At 45.9% G+C, this 18,546-nt stretch overlaps 1 protein-coding gene across 1 annotated transcript in view; it reads left to right on the top strand.

Annotated features, from left to right (window-relative positions):
• Nucleotides 1-18,546, top strand: part of MICAL3 (microtubule associated monooxygenase, calponin and LIM domain containing 3) — a 219,649-nt gene that overhangs the window by 129,409 nt on the left and 71,694 nt on the right. Inside the window, 2 exon segments of the mRNA XM_068141849.1 lie at nt 1,347-1,435; nt 2,330-2,417. Of these exon segments, the coding sequence (XP_067997950.1) occupies nt 1,347-1,435; nt 2,330-2,417 (177 nt within the window).

Genomic DNA, 18,546 nt, shown 5'->3' with positions numbered 1-18,546 from the left:
TTTGCCATTCCCAAGTGGCTGAATATCCAACTCTGCTTAGCAGTAACAGACTAAGCTCCTTCTTCAGCTTTGTCTGAAACAGTTTTTTTTGCCACCAGATTTAGTGATTTGCTCTGCAAGCAGGTTTATGTATGCAGTCATGGCCAGATAGTTCTCACTGGAGCAAACACAAAGCTCAGTTTCACCACGCTTCGTGTTGGTTCTGAAGCATTATTAGATGCCTAACAGTTGTGTATGTTTGACAGACAGGGCCAAACAAATATATAGTATCCTATCTAATCTGTGTCATTGTGAAAAGTTAGCTTATATCTCATTCTGGGCTTGCTTTGAGAGAAGAAAGGAACACAGCTACATCCTCATTGCTGCTGTTCATCTAGCTCTTTGGATTGAGGAGCATCCTGCAGTGTTCTGCAGTCACTGTCTGGCTTTTAGCCTTCAATGTCTGAGAATGTTTATGTAGAGCTTTCTCTGTTGTTGCTCTTCTTCAGGCACTTTGGAAAGAGTGAATGTAAAGAAATGTTTTTTTAAGCAGAGACTTCTCAAAAGATAGGGTTTTCCATCATAAAACAAACTACTGTGCCAATATCAACCCAGAGAAACTGGAGGAAGAGGCAAAGGTCAGAACGTAGGCTGGAAATGCATGGACAGAGCTGCAGGAATAGGGTAGCAGCAGGGGATGCTATGGGCTGATACAGCGAGCAGGATACCCTGATAATGGTACCCTGGAGGAAAATTAAGAGCCATCAGTTTGCTGCTGTTAGCACTTGTATTGTCTTTGTGTTACTGGTGCTGATTTGGCTTCCTGACAGCCTTCAGGTGCTAGTGAAAACCCATCTAGAATTCTGGGGTGTTGTTTAAATCAGTAGTATCACAAAAGGTCTTAATTGTGAGAAAGAGCTCTTAGCTGATGGCCCTTTCCACAAGTAGCCACTGTGCATCTGCAGAGGTGGCTCTTTGGGAGTTAAAGCTGGCCTCTCTCACTTTCCTCTGCTGGTTGTATTCATTCTTGCTTTTTCCAAAAGTGCTTCTGCCAGCTTTCCATCTGATGATTTCTTTGTTCCTCGCACACTGCCGCATTGTTAGCATGTGATGCCACACAAGCCTCACAGCTTTGCTTTGGTGTTTGCTGGGATTTTAAGCTAAATGACTGTCAGGCACCCAATGGAAAGGAGGCTAACTAGGAGGGGGAGAGGGGAGGGCTGGAGTTTGCCTCCATGTGTGTAGTGAAGAAGCTGGAGGAAGCAATGGAAATGGCAGCAGAAAATAAGTTGCAGGGAGATGGACATTTACCTAGTGCTGAACTGCTGTGTTCTCACTGCTGACCAACATTCCTGTCTCATCTGCAGGCAAATTCTACTGTAAGCCTCACTACTGTTACCGACTCTCTGGTTATGCTCAAAGGAAGAGGCCAGCAGTGGGTCCTCTGTCAGGAAAGGTAACTTATTTTCATCTAATGTGTGATGTTCATAGGCCTTGAAAAAAAATCAAACATGCTGTGCTTGTTTCAGGAAGCAGGAGAATTCAGAGAGCATCCAGTTGCTTTGTCATGAGAGCTTGTGGTTCTAGAAATCTCATTTGAAAGCAGTTCCTTTTAATTTGCACTTCATGTTTTGTACTATAAAATACTGTACTGTCCCCTTCAGAGCAGTGTTTTGATTTGCTTCCTTGTCAGCTGTCACATCCAGTCCATGCAGAGACCAGATAAATAATGCTACCAGTTTTGGGTTTGCTTTGTTTCTTTGGGTTTTTTTTTGCTTAAGATGAAACAATTTTTGTGCATGTCCTTTGAAACCTGGAGTTCAACCTCACCTGCAGAGGCTATGAGGAAAACCTGCCTTAATTTTTGAAGGTTTTCTGTGTGTTGGGGGGAACCTGCATGAAAAGAAAGGCTGTCCTTTTTCCTGTAGTGTTGCAGTGGAAGCATTACAATGTGGTAGTGGTGGTGCTTGTTTTGCTACCTGATTCTCAGGTTTGACTAGTCCCCTCTGAAGCGGTGCTCCTCCTTTTTTGGAAGTATAGAGGATCCCAATACTTGTGCCATGCTTCCTGCAAACCAAAGGCTGGAAATGATGCATATTTCTCAGAGGAGCAGCCTTTAGGGATCTTACTGCTTTGGCTTTCCTGGATAGCCAGCTTGTTTTTCAGAGCTTTAATAAAGCCATAAATCAGGAAGGAGCATACTTGGTTCAGGCACTTGGTGGTTGATTGAGAGGCATGTCTGCCTGATTCGGGGTGTTCAGTACCTAGTCTGGAGGAGGAAACAAAAAAGGCTAAAAGTATTTCTGATGCATTTTCTATTTTTAATCTTATTTCCCCCACATTCTTACAGGAGAGCAAAGGAGCTCTGCAGGACACCATGGCAAGTGATGGAAGTGGACGGGCAAATACCATCCCCACCTCAGCAGAGAGGGCCGCAGGTAGCTCCGCTTCCTTCTTTGGCAGGGTGGTGCAGTTCTCTCTCGGCCTCTTTGACAGAGTTAGGCTGGCGAGCCAGCGCCTGCACAGCACAGTGGCCTCGATTGGGCACCAGGTAGCCCAGAACCCTTTGGACTCCTTTTTCATGTGTCAGCTGATGGCTTTTGGGGTTCCCTTTCTCTATGTCCAGTCAGAAGTGCTGGTGCAGATGCTAGGGGAGTTCTGTGGGCAGCCTGCTGAGCAGTGAGAATCCGTGTGACCCAGCTTGGAGCTTTGTAACTCGTGTGATGCCTTTCTTTCGGGGTGCCGTGTGAATTTTGTGCGTTACGTGACAGTTTCAACCCGTTATTTTGCACTGTGGCTTTGGGGCCTAGATGCTCTCAGTTCTTTCAAGGACACTGTCTGAAAGAATTCAAGGAAAACACAGATGCTCAGTTGAGGGTCTCCTCTGAGTGGGCCCAGATACAGAGCCCTGGAAGGTACGCAGTAGAGCGCTCCTGAAGTGAAAAGTCGCTCACAAACTGGATTTCTGTGTTTGCTTGAATTCTGGGTGTGGTTTCTCATTCTTCCAAGCTTCTCTTCACTGATCTGGTACTTGAATGGGAATGATCCCATTACCTCTGGACTGTGTGTCCATTGGAATCCCGGGTGTCTACCAGCTAATGGGATCGGATTCCTTCATCCCCTTGAATTTCATGGTGCTGGCCGGTCATGGTGCTTCTCCCTCACTGGTGGACTCTGTGCTGCTCCTGGCCGTGGCTTTGGGAGTGGGGTGGTGAACGTGTGTCTTACTGTGAAGTAGTTTTGCCTTTTGACTTGAGATTCTAATTCCTTCTAACATGGGAGAAGTGTCTGTGCTCCAAATGCTTATTTGTCCAGCCCCCAAGTGCTCAGAAAAAGAGAGAAATCTGATTTCTAGTATTTGTTCCAAGACTAAACTAAATCAGCTGCTTTTAGAAAGAAGAACACAGCTAGAGGAATGCTCTGAGAACAGAGTGTTTTCACAGTGACAACTGAGAAAAGGCATTAATGGTATGCAGGCAAACAAAAATCATGGGTTTGATTGACTTTTGCTTTCTTATTCTTACAAGTGTTCCTGAGATTGTAGCTGTATGCAGTCTGACAGAAACTTGGTGTGCACAGGTGATGATTGAAGTGTAGTTAATTCCACGGTTTGAGCTTTGGTTCGTGTGGAATTTCCATGTGGCAAAACTGGAGGAAAGGGAAAAAGACATGGAAGAAGGACATGTCCCAAATGCTATGGACAGATGGGTAAACCACAGCAGGTTTTGTGTAGAACTGGAAGAAGTCATTTTTTGGAGCACAGGGATATGAGAATAAGGTGGTTTATGGAGTGAAGCTATTGGTGATGAGAAGTGGAAGAGTTTGGCTATGTATAAATTAGTTTATTAGAGCAATTGCTGGCAGCAAGGCTCCTTCCTCTGCTTTAGCTCAAGGTACATTAGCTCAGCTGGTCAGGCTAGGGCACCTTTAAGGCTGTGGGGCATTCTTGTGTGTCTATGACAGAAGTACATTTAATGGTAGAAGAGTGAGCAGTGGCTCTGCTGTTCTCCCCTCTCTGCCAGGAAAAAGACATTAGGGGACAAGATTTTGTTCTCTTTGTGAAGTAAGTATGCCTACTACAGGCTTAACAAGGATTAAGGAGCAGGAGGAAGCTAAATGCAATGTGCTTCAAAGGCCAAGCCAGTGTTGTTAAAGGCAGGTCAGTTCTCTGGTAGCATTAACAGTCATGTCCTGTAGGTACCTGCCTGTAGCTCCTGTTCTTGCTGGGTAGGTAGATCAGGAAACCTGCCAAGTGTTTACAGTTATGCAAGGTCTGAATAAAGCAAACCAAGCTCTTGAATTGTCAAACTTGCTAATACCAATAGAAAATTAGGATATTTATTCCTTAATAGCCAAAAGGATTGCATCTCCTGATGTTGAGCTGTCTGCATGTGTGCTTTCTTGCAGTCATTAAATTGCCTAAGAGACTATAAACAGTCTGCTTTCACTAGAGTAGACAAACACTACAAGCAAAATCATGTTTGAAATGGGGATTGAGAGGAAGCTTTGTTTCTAAGGCTTTGCTTCACCATCAGGTAGATTCATCTAATACAGGTCATACATCTGAAAACAGTTGACCTCCCTTAAGGCAAGTGCCACCAAATGAAATTTTGCAGTAGCAATTTCACAGCCTCAGGTCCAAGCCAGTCCCTCAGCGGTGAGGCAGATCTGGATGTGAAGTGTAAGTTGCCTCTAAAGTGATTAATTAAGAAGTGTTAATGTGCTCAAGTTTGCTATTTTGAGATGGAAAGATAGCTTAGAAGGCAACAGGAAGGTCTATAGCAGAAAAAATCAGTGAGAGCAGATAGAAGACAAAACCCCCACTGTTTAAAAAGTGGCATACCTCTGAGATAAATGGTAGCCCCTGAGTTGGGCCAAAGTGCTTGTTCAGTGAGATTTGTGACTCATGCAAAGCCTGCTTTTTAGCTGCCATGACATCCCAAAGGGATGTCACTTGCCTGGGGTCTCCCACTCCTCTCGCTGTCTCTTTGGCAGTGCCACCAAATCTGACCTGTTTGTTTAATTTTAGCCAGATTAATGCTTGAAATCTCTTCAACCACAGTGTAGCATTCAGCACATTTTTTTCAGCTGAGGTAAGATTGGTAATAGCAAGCACTTTCTTGTGGTGTGGTACTAACCTGATTGGCACGTGTTACCTCTGCTAAAGATGAGTCCCTCACTGAGTGGCCGCAGCCTTAGCTGGCGTTCATTGCGTTTTGCCTGCCCCTTGTACTGTAACCATGATGGCTGCGAGGCCCAATCTGCAGTAGGCCAGTTGAGATTCATTTCTTTTTTAGCAGTCAACAAGAATCCCTTTTCTTGGGGAGGTTTTTGCCAGGAAGCATTTTGTGGCGGTTACCAGGGAGGGCATGGTCAAACTGGCTCTTGCAGCATAGATCAGCTGCTTTGGTTTTGGAAGTGGCAATAAGCTTTTGAGCTTTTGGCAATAAGCTCGCCAGGGAAGGGGAGTTGGGGAACGCTGTGCTTTTGGTCCTGCTGTACTGTGGCATGCTGCTTGTGGTTTCTGTAACCTTTTCTGTACCTTGTCTGCTTGGTTTTCTCTGTTTCCTGCACTTACCTCTGTGCCAAAACTGCTGCTATTGCCAAGAGGGGGGTGGGGAAAACCCAACCTCCAAACGTTGCTTTCCAGCTGTCTCTCCCTCTGACAACCTGTATCTGCTGTGTCTTGGATGTGTTTTGGTGGTGTGGTTTATTTTTATTTAATATAATTTACAGTACTTTATAAGGGTTTGTTGTGCTTTGATCCAAATGCTGTTCTTCTTGTTCTAAAGGTCTGTAAGAACATATTTCTCAACTTTCAGCTCTTTCTTGACAGATGGACTTGGAACAGTCTTTGCCCCTGTCAGCATTTTGATAATGCTCCTTGGGGTGACTTTAGCCAGTGAAATTTTGTTATAAGATGTTTCCCACCTCACACCAAATGTTTCTGTCCCTATCAGCAATAGGGAAAGATCTGCCAGGAAAACTCATACTTCAGCATGTACAGCAATAAAAGGCAAGTAATGAGGTCTTTGCAGTAGTTAGTTGACCTGTGAAAGATTTAAGAAGCCAAATACAAGCCTTAGTGTGCAAAACTGAGACGTGCAATACAAATTAGAGGCACTGAGTCTCCTGCTTCAAACATCACAGAAATTTCTATTGTATGATAGAGGTATGCAATGTAAAAAGGTAAAAATTTCCCTATGGATGTGCCTTAAGTGTTTTCAGGGAGCAGTGTTCTGAAGGGAGTCCTTCACAGTAGGCTCTTAGACAAATAATCTGTGTATAGCGAGCAAAGCTGCACTTTACACGAGGAAGTTCTTTTGCTGACTTGGGAAACTAGAAAAGGGAGGCTGCTTCCTCTAAATGGCATGCCCTGGAGAGGAAATCATCTGAGCCAAATTCTTGACTGTCTGTGAAACACTGAATCTTTCTGAATGCATCCAGTAGACTTTGCACACAGTTCTACTTCTGTGTCTAACAAGGTACGAATCAATGTTGTGTATATGTCTGCATGGATGGAAGCCGCTTGTTCACAACCACGATTCCTCATGTACTGATCATGTGGAAATGATTCAGCTCCAAGCAGTGCTGTTTGCTTGTGCAAACAAACACATCTCCACAAAATCCTCCACTTGTTTCTTTCTTTTCATTATTATTCACATTTGGGGTTTGTTCTTGTTTTAATTTGGCCTCTTTTCAACATTACATTCTTGAAGATGGCAGCGACCTCCTTCTGTGGCAATCCTGTTCTCTTTCACTTCAAACCACTGACCTGTGCATTTACAAACACTTCCATGTCCCATCCTCCTGCCACCTCACCTTCCAAAATAAACTTCCAGAAAAGAGAATTCCTCTGGTGCTGTGCCTTGAATACTGCCTGTTCTGTTTGGAGGAGCCCTGGTGGTGTGTGTTGCAGGACATGGCACATGAAACTGAACCCTTTCCTGGGGTTCCATACGCCTCCAAAGAGATCTGAGGCAAGATTTATTTTCTCTCTGTAGGAACATTTAAAATACAGACTTAAGAACCAGACCCTGTATTTTTGGAAGCTGTGTGTAGTTGTGTGGGTTGCCCAATTTAAGACCTAGGTTCAGTGCCCAGTGAATCACTGCTTGATAGCAAGCCAGGAATCTCTGTTAGGATAAGTGCTCGACTGTTCCCAGTCCATCATGTTCCTCGTCAGTGTTCTTATCAGGATTTGGGTGGCTTTGGCATAAAGGAATGTGGAATGCTGAGGGGCCAGCACGCTGAAGACCAGAAAGTTTGGAAAGGCAAAGGTTATTTGTTCTAAAGAGTGCATCTAAAGATGCAGCTGACCTCCATCTGACTGAAAAATCCTGCGGAGGGATGTACAAAACAGCCAAGTGCTGAGCTGGATCCTGCTAAGAACACTTTTCCTTGGGAGCAGCTGGGCTCCCAGTTCTGCCTCCCTCTCAAGCTTTCAGACCTGTAGAGCTGTGCCACTGGAATATTTGTTTGTTGTTTGTATGTGTATATTCTGAAGGGCGATATGAATTTTTCTGGGCACTTTAAGAGCTTCATTGAACGGTTTGGTATCTTATTAAAAACGGTATCAAGTTTGTGTGAGGGAGTTTGGATTCTTTTGTAATTGCAGAATTGAAATCCTTGGTGTTCTGGAAACATGGAATCCAAGAAATGACCATTCTGAGATGGTTTCCCTCAGAGAAAGTGAGGGAGGGTGCATAAAATAAGCTTGGTGAGAGGAATGTTGAAGTGAGGTGATTAGTGCTCAGAAAGGCTTCATGTCTCCACTGTATAGCCTCTGGGAAGATTTGGATTTATGCAGTTGTTCTATGACCTGTTCTGTTCTAGGGGTGTGTGTGTGTCTTGGAATTCTGTAACACATGGTTTTCCTGTTGCTGTGAAATCAAGACATTATTTGTTCAACTGTGTGAAATGTTGAAGGGAATAAATTCCAAACAAACTTCAGGTTTCTGAGTTTTTCTTTGACCTCATCCTTCACTGGTTCCAGATGAAGGATGCTGTGAGGGATGCACAGCTGGGGGAGAGCGGAATGAGTAGATCTGGCAAGCTCAAATGCAAAAGACATTTTGGGGAGCTCCCTGGCACCTGCTGGCTGTCAGCACAAAGTACTGTTCTTTTCCAGACCTCTCTTGTTCTATTGTTTGGGGGTTTTGTTTGTTTGTTTTTTCAATTGGGCCATGTGGTTTGCTGAGTGCAGGGTGCACACTGCACAGCCAGCGTGACCTCCTGCTGTAGAAGCGTGCTAAGGACCCAATGCAAAATGCTCTATCGCACTGGCAAAGCTGGCTTTGGATAGATGTGCTTTCAGTGCTGTGGCTTCACTAATTTTGGCTGACTCAGGAGGTGATTTTGTGTGCCTTGCTGCAGGCCAGAGGTCTTTGTCACCCTCTGTAGGCAAGGTAGCAAGACCCAGATGTGAGGGGAGAGGAGGAACGTGGGTGAGTGCAAGTCAGCACTCGGCAGCAGGGAGGCTTAGCCTTGCACCCGCTGTGACAGGTAAGCATCTTGGCAGGATTTGGTTCCTCTTGTTGGCATGGTAGCAGCTATGGCAATGTTATGTTTTGGTGTGATGGAAAGACAAAAGGGAAAGCATGGAGCCTTGTAGCCAAATCCTGTGTCTTCCATTCTCACTAGACAGTTGTCTCCTCTCAGGAGAATCGTGCATGGAGAGATGACCTCCTTTCCTTCAGGCCATTGAGAGACTCTTGTGATGCTCTCACCGTGACAAACAGAACTCAGTCGTAGTTACAAGCTGCATTTTCCTGTTCTCAAAGATAGATTGGTGTGGTCTACATTAGGGACTCATCTTGTGTTTTCTCTTGCATGCTTATTATGCTTCCTACTGCACCATAAGCAACTAAGAACTTGTAGCAGCAGATGACTTTTGGCAGTCGTGATTGTGAACAAAATGTCTTCTCCTTTGGGTTTATTTGGCAAAAGTAGTTATGCTTAAATGGCAACTCACAGAACTGCAGCTGCAAAACAATCCTGTTACATTCAGAGTTCCTTCTTTGGAGGAAAGTACTCATTTTATGCCTGTGCAGTTGCCTTCTGTCTTTCTTTACTGTGACCACCAGGCTAGGTTTTGAGGCTGAAATGGGCCTTCAGCTCTGAGATGGAGCTCTGAGCATTCAGTGTGAAACTCCACGTGCTGTTGCATGAGCTAGAAATGTCTTTCTGATGCTCAGCTCCCACAGCCTTTACTGTTCTGCTACATAAAAGTTCTTTAGACATCAAATGTTTGCTTCATGAATTTAAAAAACCAAAGAAGAGCAAATCTCAAACACACCAAACAAACCATCCCCTGCCACCAAAACCAACAACCAAAACAACCACCAAAACCCCCACAAAACAAAAAGCCACTAAAACCCCCAAGCAAACCACAGGCTTGAAGGGAAATTGTCCTGAGCTCATCCCCTGCAGAGGTGAAATCAGAACCTCTTGCTGTACAAGTTTAGGAAATACTGTTTCCAGCTAAAACTGGGAGCATCCAAGAAGCTGTGTGATGGGAGAGCTCCCAGACTCTCATCCCAGTGTCTTTGAAGTCCACACAGAGACTTCATATTTTCTGTCTGTGGTTCTTGTCTTGTGGTGTTCTTATGATCGCTTCTGGGAAGGCTTGAGATCTATATCCTGCCCCAGTGCATGAGGGGAGTGCTGCCAGGGAACTCTTTCTGGGGTCCTGACACTCAAAAGTTACTCTTTGTTAAAATCATCCTAGATGTTCAGGTGTGTTTCACAAACTACCTTTCCCAAGCATTTTCCCCTTCACTAACACCCTTCCTTCTTGCTCCCACTCCAAATTAACATACCTTGCAATTACTTACACTAGAGGCAGCCTCAGCCTGTGAATGACCCCCCAAACATTTCCAAATAGCTTTCTTTTTAACCTTTGTAGTGCAAAGAGAATGACTTCAAAAGTGAGGCAACAAAAGATGATTTGGGCCAGGTCATGTTATTGCTGAGTGCTTCTTTGCCTGGAGCTCTGTAAAGAGAACACATTGGGGTTTTTTTCTGTATGTGCTACCCTGGGGTCTGGAATTGGACAGAGTTCTCCTTCTTTAAGACCTGCAGAACTTGGTAAATAGATAAAATTTCCCCTTCCTCTCAGAGAAAATGTAATTTATTTGCAGCTAAACTCCTCAAAAAAAAGGCATTTTCTGCAGAAAATCTTGCATCCCAAAATGGAAGTTGGAGAACTGAAGTTCACTATATAAATAGTAATATATCAAAGATAATGTTAAAAACCTAGTTATTATTATGTGAACAAATTGCTTTAAGTCATTGAGGTACTGAGCAATTGACAAATGCACTGTGGATGTCTTGTTTCCTCCAAAACCACTTCCACTGAAGATGGACTGAATTGGCTCTTACAGGGCTTTGGAAACCTCACTCTGAGATTTGAGCTTTAGGGACCCCTAAGATGTTTTCCACTATGTATGCCAAAACATTTTGCTTCATCAGATCACAGGATGTTAGGGGTTGGAAGGGACCTCTGGAGAGCTCCCAGTCCAACCCCCTGCCAGAGCAGGACCATAGAATCCAGCACAGGTCACACAGGAACACATCCAGACAGGGCTGGAAAGGCTTCAGAGAAGGAGACTCCACAACCTATCTGGGCAGTCTGCTCCAGGGTTCTGGGACTCTTACTGTGAAGAAGTTCTTCCTCATCTTGAGATGGAACCTCCTTTGCTGTATTTTGTATCCATTGCCCCTTGTCCTATCCCAGGGCACAAGTGAGCAGAGGCTGTACCTGTCCCTTCCTTCCTGGCCCCCCAGCCCTCAGGTATTTATAGATGTTTATTAGATTCCTTCTCAGTTCTCCTCTCCAGACTAACCAGCCCCAGGTCCTCACCAGGCAGTGCTGCAGTCCCTTCATCATCCTTGTAGCCCTTCGCTGCACTCTGTATTTTGGTAGTTTGTTGGTACAGACCGTCTCCTTTGTCACAGTGCTTGCTATGGTAGTGTAGAAAGTCTGGTTTAGGCTGGATGGTAGGAGGAAGTTCTTCACAGAAAGGTTGGCCATTGGGATGTGCTGCCCAGGGAGGTGGTGGAGTCACCATCCCTGGAGGTGTTTAGGAAGGGCCTGGATGAGGCACTTGGTGCCATGGTTTAGTTGATCAGATGGTGCTGGGTGATAGGTTGGACTCCATGATCTTGAAGGTCTTTTCCAAACTGGTTTATTCTGTTCTCTTTACAAGTTTTTACCTATTAGACATATTACACTTCTTACTCTTTCCTACCACACCAGATAAACTGTTCAGTATGTATTTTCCCCTCTAATGTTCTGTAACAATGATGAGACATAAGGGTAAGCTACCTCTAAAATACAAAAATGAATGAACCTCCCTCAGTTCACCTCTACCCCAGTTAAAACAAGCCAGTCATCATTTCAGCACCTGCTTGTCAGCAGCAGCATAATCTGTTAAGGGGTATATTTATCTAGTGTGGGGTGTCCCTGCCCATGGCAGGGGCGTTGGAACTAGATGATCCTTGTGGTCCCTTCCAACCCTGAATGATACTATGATACTATGATATTTGGTAACGTATGTTGAAATACCAACTGGAAATAACCTGAAAGGAAGGAATAGCTACACCCAAGTCACCACTGAACCTATTCTCCTGCTTCTTCGAAGTGTGTTTATGGAGGAAGATGGGAGGTGTTTAAGGCCAGGCTGGATGAGGCTCTGGGCAGCCTGATGTAGTGTGGGGTGTCCCTGCCCATGGCAGGGGGGTTGGAACTAGATGATCCTTGTGGTCCCTTCCAACCCTGACTGATACTATGATGGTGGTTACTGAGCTGATCATGGGGATGTAGAGGTTGGTTTAGAGTTTCTAAACAAAACTGGGCAGATGCTCTCCACAGATGAGGGCACTGTGTAGTTGCTTACATCTTCTCTCAAAAATGTATGTTTAGTCTGACATTTCTCCTGTTTGCTGTCATCCCACAAGCCTGTGTTTTCTTTATTAGGAAAGTTTCATAACTGTCCTTTCTGTTGTTACAGAAGTTTATCTGATGGCTTGAGGGTAGAAATGTTTATAAATAGAACTTTTCATTTTATTTTGGTTTGGTTTGGTTTTCTTTTTACCCAAGAGTTGGTTCAAATACTTTCGGGCTTGGGTAACTCAGTGATTTAAAACATCAGAACTGATGTGCACGTTATCTTTAATCAGTAATGTGTCTTTTGGGAGCTTTCTTCTTGAGAGAGTCCAAGGGAGGGTTACAAGGATGCTAAAGGGACTGCAGCACTGCCTGGTGAGGAGAAGCTGAGAGCCCTGGGGCTGTTTAGTCTGGAGAGAAGACTGAGAGGGGATCTAATAAACATCTATAAATATCTGAGGGCTAGGGGGGTCAGAAAGGAAGGGACAGGGATAGCCTCTGCTCACCTGTGCCCTGTGAGAGGACAAAGGATGGAAACTCCAGCACAGGAAGTTCCACCTCAAGATGAGGAAGAACTTTACTGTAAGGGTCACAGAGCACTGGAGCAGGCTGCCCAGAGAGGTTGTGGAGTCTCCTTCTCTGGAGCCTTTCCATCCCTGTCTGGATGTGTTCCTGTGTGACCTGTGCTGGATTCCATGGTCCTGCTCTGGCAGGGGGGTTGGGCTGGAAGCTCTCCAGAGGTCCCATCCTAACACTCTGTGAGTTGGAGCAGCCTTTGAACATACCTACCTACATACCTACATACAAGAATTTACTTAGTCTCCAAAAGAATCCCACTAAGTTTTGGAGTGCTGGATTGCTTTCCATGTGGAACATGTGGAATAGATGTAGATAATAGTCAAGTATGTAACAGAACAAAGGAGCCAGATGTTGATTCTTTTGCAGTATAGAGAGGTTTTACTTGGGCCAAGTATCCCCCACTCTATTTTCTTGTAACTGGCAGCCTCAGGTTTCAGTCTGTTCCATTGGCAGCACCTCATCATCTTGACATAAATGATAGAAATTAAGTAAGGACATGCTTAGTATTTAATTAATTATGGAAAACTATACTCCATTGCAACAGAAGAGGGAGTGGTTATTAGCTCAGTAGCTGAAGGAAGATGTTAATTTGAAAGCTATGTTCTCAGTCTGCTCCCAGTTTGAACAGAAACTGAAAACATTTCATATTCCACTTTTCTTTTGTCTTAAATGATGATGATAGAATTTTGAGTTCCTGATTGGTTGTTCTTTAATAATCAAAACATTATCCAGTATCCAAGATAGACTTGGAAGCACCAGTTCCTGTTAAAAGTAGGCAATATTTGTATTGGTAGATTCCTCTATTCCTTTTAGATGGAAATGTCTTTGATTCAGCTGTGTGTTGTTTGCACACTGGGAATTTGCTGTCTGTTCCCTCCTGGTGCAATGAGAGGTGGTGGGAGGGCTGCTCCCTATGAGTGGCAAGGAATAGATGCTGCTATGAATAAATTATACCAAGTCTTAGGCAGTAGAGATGAAAGCAGAGGCTTTCTCGGGGCATAAAAGGGGTTCCAGTTTGGATTATGAGTGGACAGTTACTCTTAAATTCCAAGTTAATTCATTAAACACAGAGAGTACTTCACTTAAAAGGGGGAAAATTCATAAGCCAAAATATAGTGCAGCCTTTCCCTTCTTTCGTTTCCCTCCCTGAATGTACCTCATTCCAGGTGGCTCTTTGAGGTATCATACCTTTAATAGCTTCTAGGACAAAATTTACTCCTGCAAAGTAATGTTATCTTTAGCCAGATTATCCTTTAGTGCTCTTCAGCCTTCCCACACAGCTTCTTTCAGGAAATGGAAATGAGGGCGGGCAGCACATGACAGAGCTGCTCAGAATACTGGAGAGAGCTCAGCTGTGTTAGGTGGTGCCAGCAAAATGGGAAATGGTAGAATAAACCTTTAGAATAAACTGTCAAGATGAATAAACCTTTAGAATAAACCAAACCAGGTTGGAAGAGACCTTCAAGATCATCGTGTCCAACCCATCAACCAATCCAACCCACCCAAACAGCTAACCCATGGCACCAAGCACCCCATCAAGTCTCCTCCTGAACACCTCCAATGACGGCAACTCCACCACCTCCCTGGGCAGCCCATTCCAATGGGCAATCACTCTCTCTGTGTAGAACTTCTTCCTAACATCCAACCTGAACCTCCCCTGCTGCAGCCTGAGACTGTGTCTTCTTGTTCTGGTGCTGGGTGCCTGGGAGAAGAGACCAACCTCTGCCTGTCTACAAACCCCCTTCAGGTAGTTGTAGAGGGCAATGAGGTCACCCCTGAGCCTCCTCTTCTCCAAGCTAAGCAGCCCCAGCTCCCTCAGCCTCTCCTCATAGGGCTGTGTTCCAAGCCCCTCACCAACTTTGTTGCCCTTCTCTGGGCACCTTCCAGCAAGTCAACCTCCTTCCTAAACTGAGGGGCCCAGAACTGGACACAGGACTCGAGGTGTGGCCTAACCAGTGCAGTGTACAGGGGTAGAATGACATGTTAAGCTACAACCTTCCTAAATAATAAAATACAATCATTTAGACTTAATACAAATGGATGTGGAGATTTTTATCTCTCTAGTGCAGGAAACCTGTTTGAAATGGCACAGAATTGTTAGGGTTGGAAGGGACCTCAAGGCTCAGCCAGTTCCAACCCCCCCTGCCATGGGCAGGGACACCTCACACTACAGCAGGTTGCTCACAGCCACATCCAGCCTGGCCCTAAAACATTCCAGGGATGGGGCTGCCATCACCTCTTTGGTAACCTGTTGCAGTGTCTCACCACCCTTATGGTGAAGAACTTCTTCCTAATGTCTAATCTAAATCTCCTCCCCTAGCTTGGATCCATTGCCCCGCAGTCCTATCACTACCTGACACCCTACAAGCTCCCTCCCCAGCTTTCATGTAGGCCCCCTTCAGATACTGGAATTTGTCCAAAGGTTAAGATTTTGTGCCAGGAAAGATGCAATAAGGAGAAGCAATTTTAGCAGTGTTTTCTGGGCCTTGCAGTAGGTGACCTAATGGCTCCTTTCCCCTATTTCTTTGCTCCACTCCCAAGCTACAACACTGGACTCCTTCCAGGAGTCAAAAATAGCTGTGTTCCTTTAGAACTCTGTACCTCTGCTGCAATGGAGGCAGCTTTGCTGTATTGTTATGCTGTGTGCTAAATGTTTCACTTCCATTGCCTGGTGCCCTTCCTCTCAACATAACTTTCTAGTGCGAGTTGCAGATGAAGTTTTGGTTTTGGGTCCCAGGTGTATAAATCAGAGATGACATTGAAATAAAGCAAATGATTTATGCAAGCTTCTGGCTGCTCCCACTAAACCCAGCAGAAAGGTCATAGTATCACAGTATCAGTCAGGGTTGGAAGGGACCACAAGGATCATTGAGTTCCAACCCCCCTGCCATGGGCAGGGACACCCCACACTAGATCAGCCTGCCCAGAGCCTCATCCAGCCTGGCCTTAAACACCTCCAGGGACAGGGCCTCAACCACCTCCCTGGACAACCCATTCCAGGGCTTCACCACTCTCATGAGGAAGAACTTCCTCCTCACATCCAGCCTGAGGTCAGCTCATTCAAAGTGGCAGCTGTTTTGAGGCCTTGTCCTTACTGATGCTGGAGAAAGCAACGTTTTATCAGTGTCTCTTCTGATGATTCCAAGCCACTCTCCATCATTTTCCTCCAGACCTGGCTCACTGGAGAGGTCCCAGATGACTGGAAACTGGCCAACGTGGTCCCCATCCACAAGAAAGGTCGGATGGAGGAACCTGGAAACTCCAGGCCTGGCAGCCTGACCTCAGTGCCAGGGAAAGTGATGGAGCAGATTATCCTGGAGGCAATAACTGCACACCTGAAGGATGGCCAAGGGCTCAGGTCCAGCCAGCATGGATTTAGGAAGGGCAGGTCCTGCCTCTCCAACCTGATCTCCTTCTATGATCAGGTGACTGCCTGGTGGATGTGGGGAGGCCTGTGGATGTGGTCTGCCTGGACTTCAGCAGGGCCTTTGACACCGTCCCCCACAGCAAACTGCTGGCTAAGCTGTCAGCTTGTGGCTTGGACAGCAACACTCTGTGCTGGGTTAGGAACTGGCTGGAGGCTGAGCCCAGAGAGTGGTGGTGAATGGTGCCACATCCAGCTGGCAGCCAGGCACCAGTGGTGTTCCCCAAGGATCAGTGCTGGGCCCTGTGCTCTTCAACATCTTCATTGATGATCTGGATGAGGGCATTGAGTCCATCAGCAGTAAATTTGCAGATGACACCAAGCTGGGGGCAGGAGTTGATCTGCTGGAGGGTAGAGAGGCTCTGCAGAGGGACCTCGACAGGCTGGACAGATAGGCAGAGTCCAAGGGCAGGAGATTGAACACATCCAAGTGCCAGGTTCTGCACATTGGCCACAGCAACCCCATGCAGTGCTACAGGCTGGGGTCAGAGTGGCTGAGAGCTGCCAAACAGAGAGGGACCTGGGGGTACTGGTCGATGGTAGGCTGAACATAAGCCTGCAGTGTGCCCAGGTGGCCAAGAAGGCCAATGGCATCCTGGCCTGCATCAGGAAGAGTGTGGCCAGCAGGAGCAGGGAGGTCATTCTGCCCCTGTACACTGCACTGGTTAGGCCACACCTTGAGTCCTGTGTCCAGTTCTGGGCTCCTCAGTTTAAGAAGGACATCGAAACACTTGAGCATGTCCAGAGAAGGGCAACAAGGCTGGGGAGAGGCCTTGAGCACAGTCCTGTGAAGAGAGGCTGAGGGAGCTGGGATTGTTTAGCCTGGAGAAGAGGAAGCTCAGGGGTGACCTCATTGCCCTCTACAACTACCTGAAAGGTGGTTGTAGCCAGGTGGGGGTTGGTCTCTTCTCCCAGGCAGCCAGCACCAGAACAAGAGGACACAGTCTCAAGCTGCGCCAGGGGAGGTTTAGACTCGAGGTGAGGAGGAAGTTCTTCACCGAGCGAGTCGTTCATCATTGGAACGGGTTGCCCAGGGAGGTGGTGGAGTCATCGACCCTGGAGGCGTTCAAGGGGAGATTGGACGTGGCACTTGGTGCCATGGTCTAGTCATGGGGTCTGTGTTGACAGGTTGGACTCAATGATCCTCGAGGTCTCTTCCAACCTTAGTTATACTGTGATACTACTGTGATTCTAAAACTGTACTTTAACCACTGTGGAGGTGGAGGAAAACATTGCAACACACATAAGATAAACATGTAAATTAGTGATATAATTCAGGAGTCAGGCCAACTGACTTTCACAGTTATGAAGAGAATGATCTTCCACATTTATTAGCAATATCTGAGGTATGAGGAGCTCAGTTCTGGCTGGAGGTTGTGGGATGTGTGTGCAGGAGGACTTACATCTTAGTTTGTTTCTGGGGTATCTGTTTCAGAATCCTTTTGAATATCTTAGCTGTCAGTTATTCCCACACACATTACAATGGTCAGGGGGGATCCTGGGGGCCTGTTTGCTTCTTTTTGTACAGGGAATCTGTAGATATTGACAGGAATCTTATGGTGGGTTTCTTTTCCCTTCTGGATTCCTGCTATTGGATCAAGTGATGCTAATGTCACCAGTGGGAGTAGTGTTGGTTCTTTGATTCGCTTCTGGGTATCTCTGCATCAGGGGACATTTAGATGAAACACCTTGCTCTCTGTACAGCTTTTTCTCTCCATTTCACTGCTGAGGCCCCCCTCACCTGCTGGGAAGGATTGCTAGACTGACAGTTTGAGTCCTGAGCCTTGATGTGACAGTGGTCTCAACCATGCTGGTTGCCCAGTGGCAAACCCTTTTTTCTTCTGGGAGGCTAGGAATGTGTCCTGGGAAGGGCCACAAGGATGATTAGAGGGCTGGAGCTCCTCTCTATGAGGACAGACTGGGAAAGTTGGGACTGTTCAGTCTGGAGTGGAGAAGGCTCTTAGGAGATCTTATTGTGGCCTTCCAGTATCTGAAGAGGGCCTACAGGAAAGCTGGGGAGGGACATTTTAGGGTGTCAGGGAGTGATAGGACTGGGGGGAATGGATCCAAGCTACAGGAGGGGAGATTTAGTTAAGACATTTGGAAGAAGTTCTTCCCCATGAGGGTGGTGAGAGACTGGCACAGGTTGCCCAGGGAGGTGGTGGAAGCCTCATCCCTGGAGGTTTTTAAGGCTGGATGTGGCTCTGGGCAACCTGCTGTAGTGTGAGGTGTCCCTGCCCATAGCAGGGGGGTTGGAACTGGATGATCCTTGCTGTGCCTTTCAACCCTGACAATTCTATGTTTCTATGATTTTAAGAGCTGCTCTGTCTGCTCCTCAATTCCTTAGGCCTTAAATGTCGGTGTAAGGACAGTTGTGTCAATCAAATCCAGCCTGCATAAGACAGTTTGCATAGGTACAATGCCCAAACTCCAAGAGCTTTGACTCAGTAGAGGATATCCTCTAGAAAGCATAAGTAGTTAGTGTTTGTTATCCTTACACAGGAATTTTGGTGGGGCCACCCTCAGGTTTGAGCTCATTTTGAGTCCTGTGCATGCTCATTCCAACATCTTGCTTGTGAATAGATTTGTTATTTTTTTCTTTTCAAACTGCTGTTGTATTTAGCAGAATGTGTTATGGATCCAGTTGGAAACAGACACCAGAAAATGCAAGATT

Source organism: Melanerpes formicivorus, unplaced genomic scaffold (assembly GCF_026170545.1).
Source record: "Melanerpes formicivorus ecotype bairdi unplaced genomic scaffold, bMelFor1.0.p_v2 SCAF_8, whole genome shotgun sequence".
Taxonomy (NCBI): domain Eukaryota; kingdom Metazoa; phylum Chordata; class Aves; order Piciformes; family Picidae; genus Melanerpes; species Melanerpes formicivorus.
Note: the sequence above shows the minus strand (reverse complement) of the source record. Positions and strands in the feature narration are given on the sequence as shown.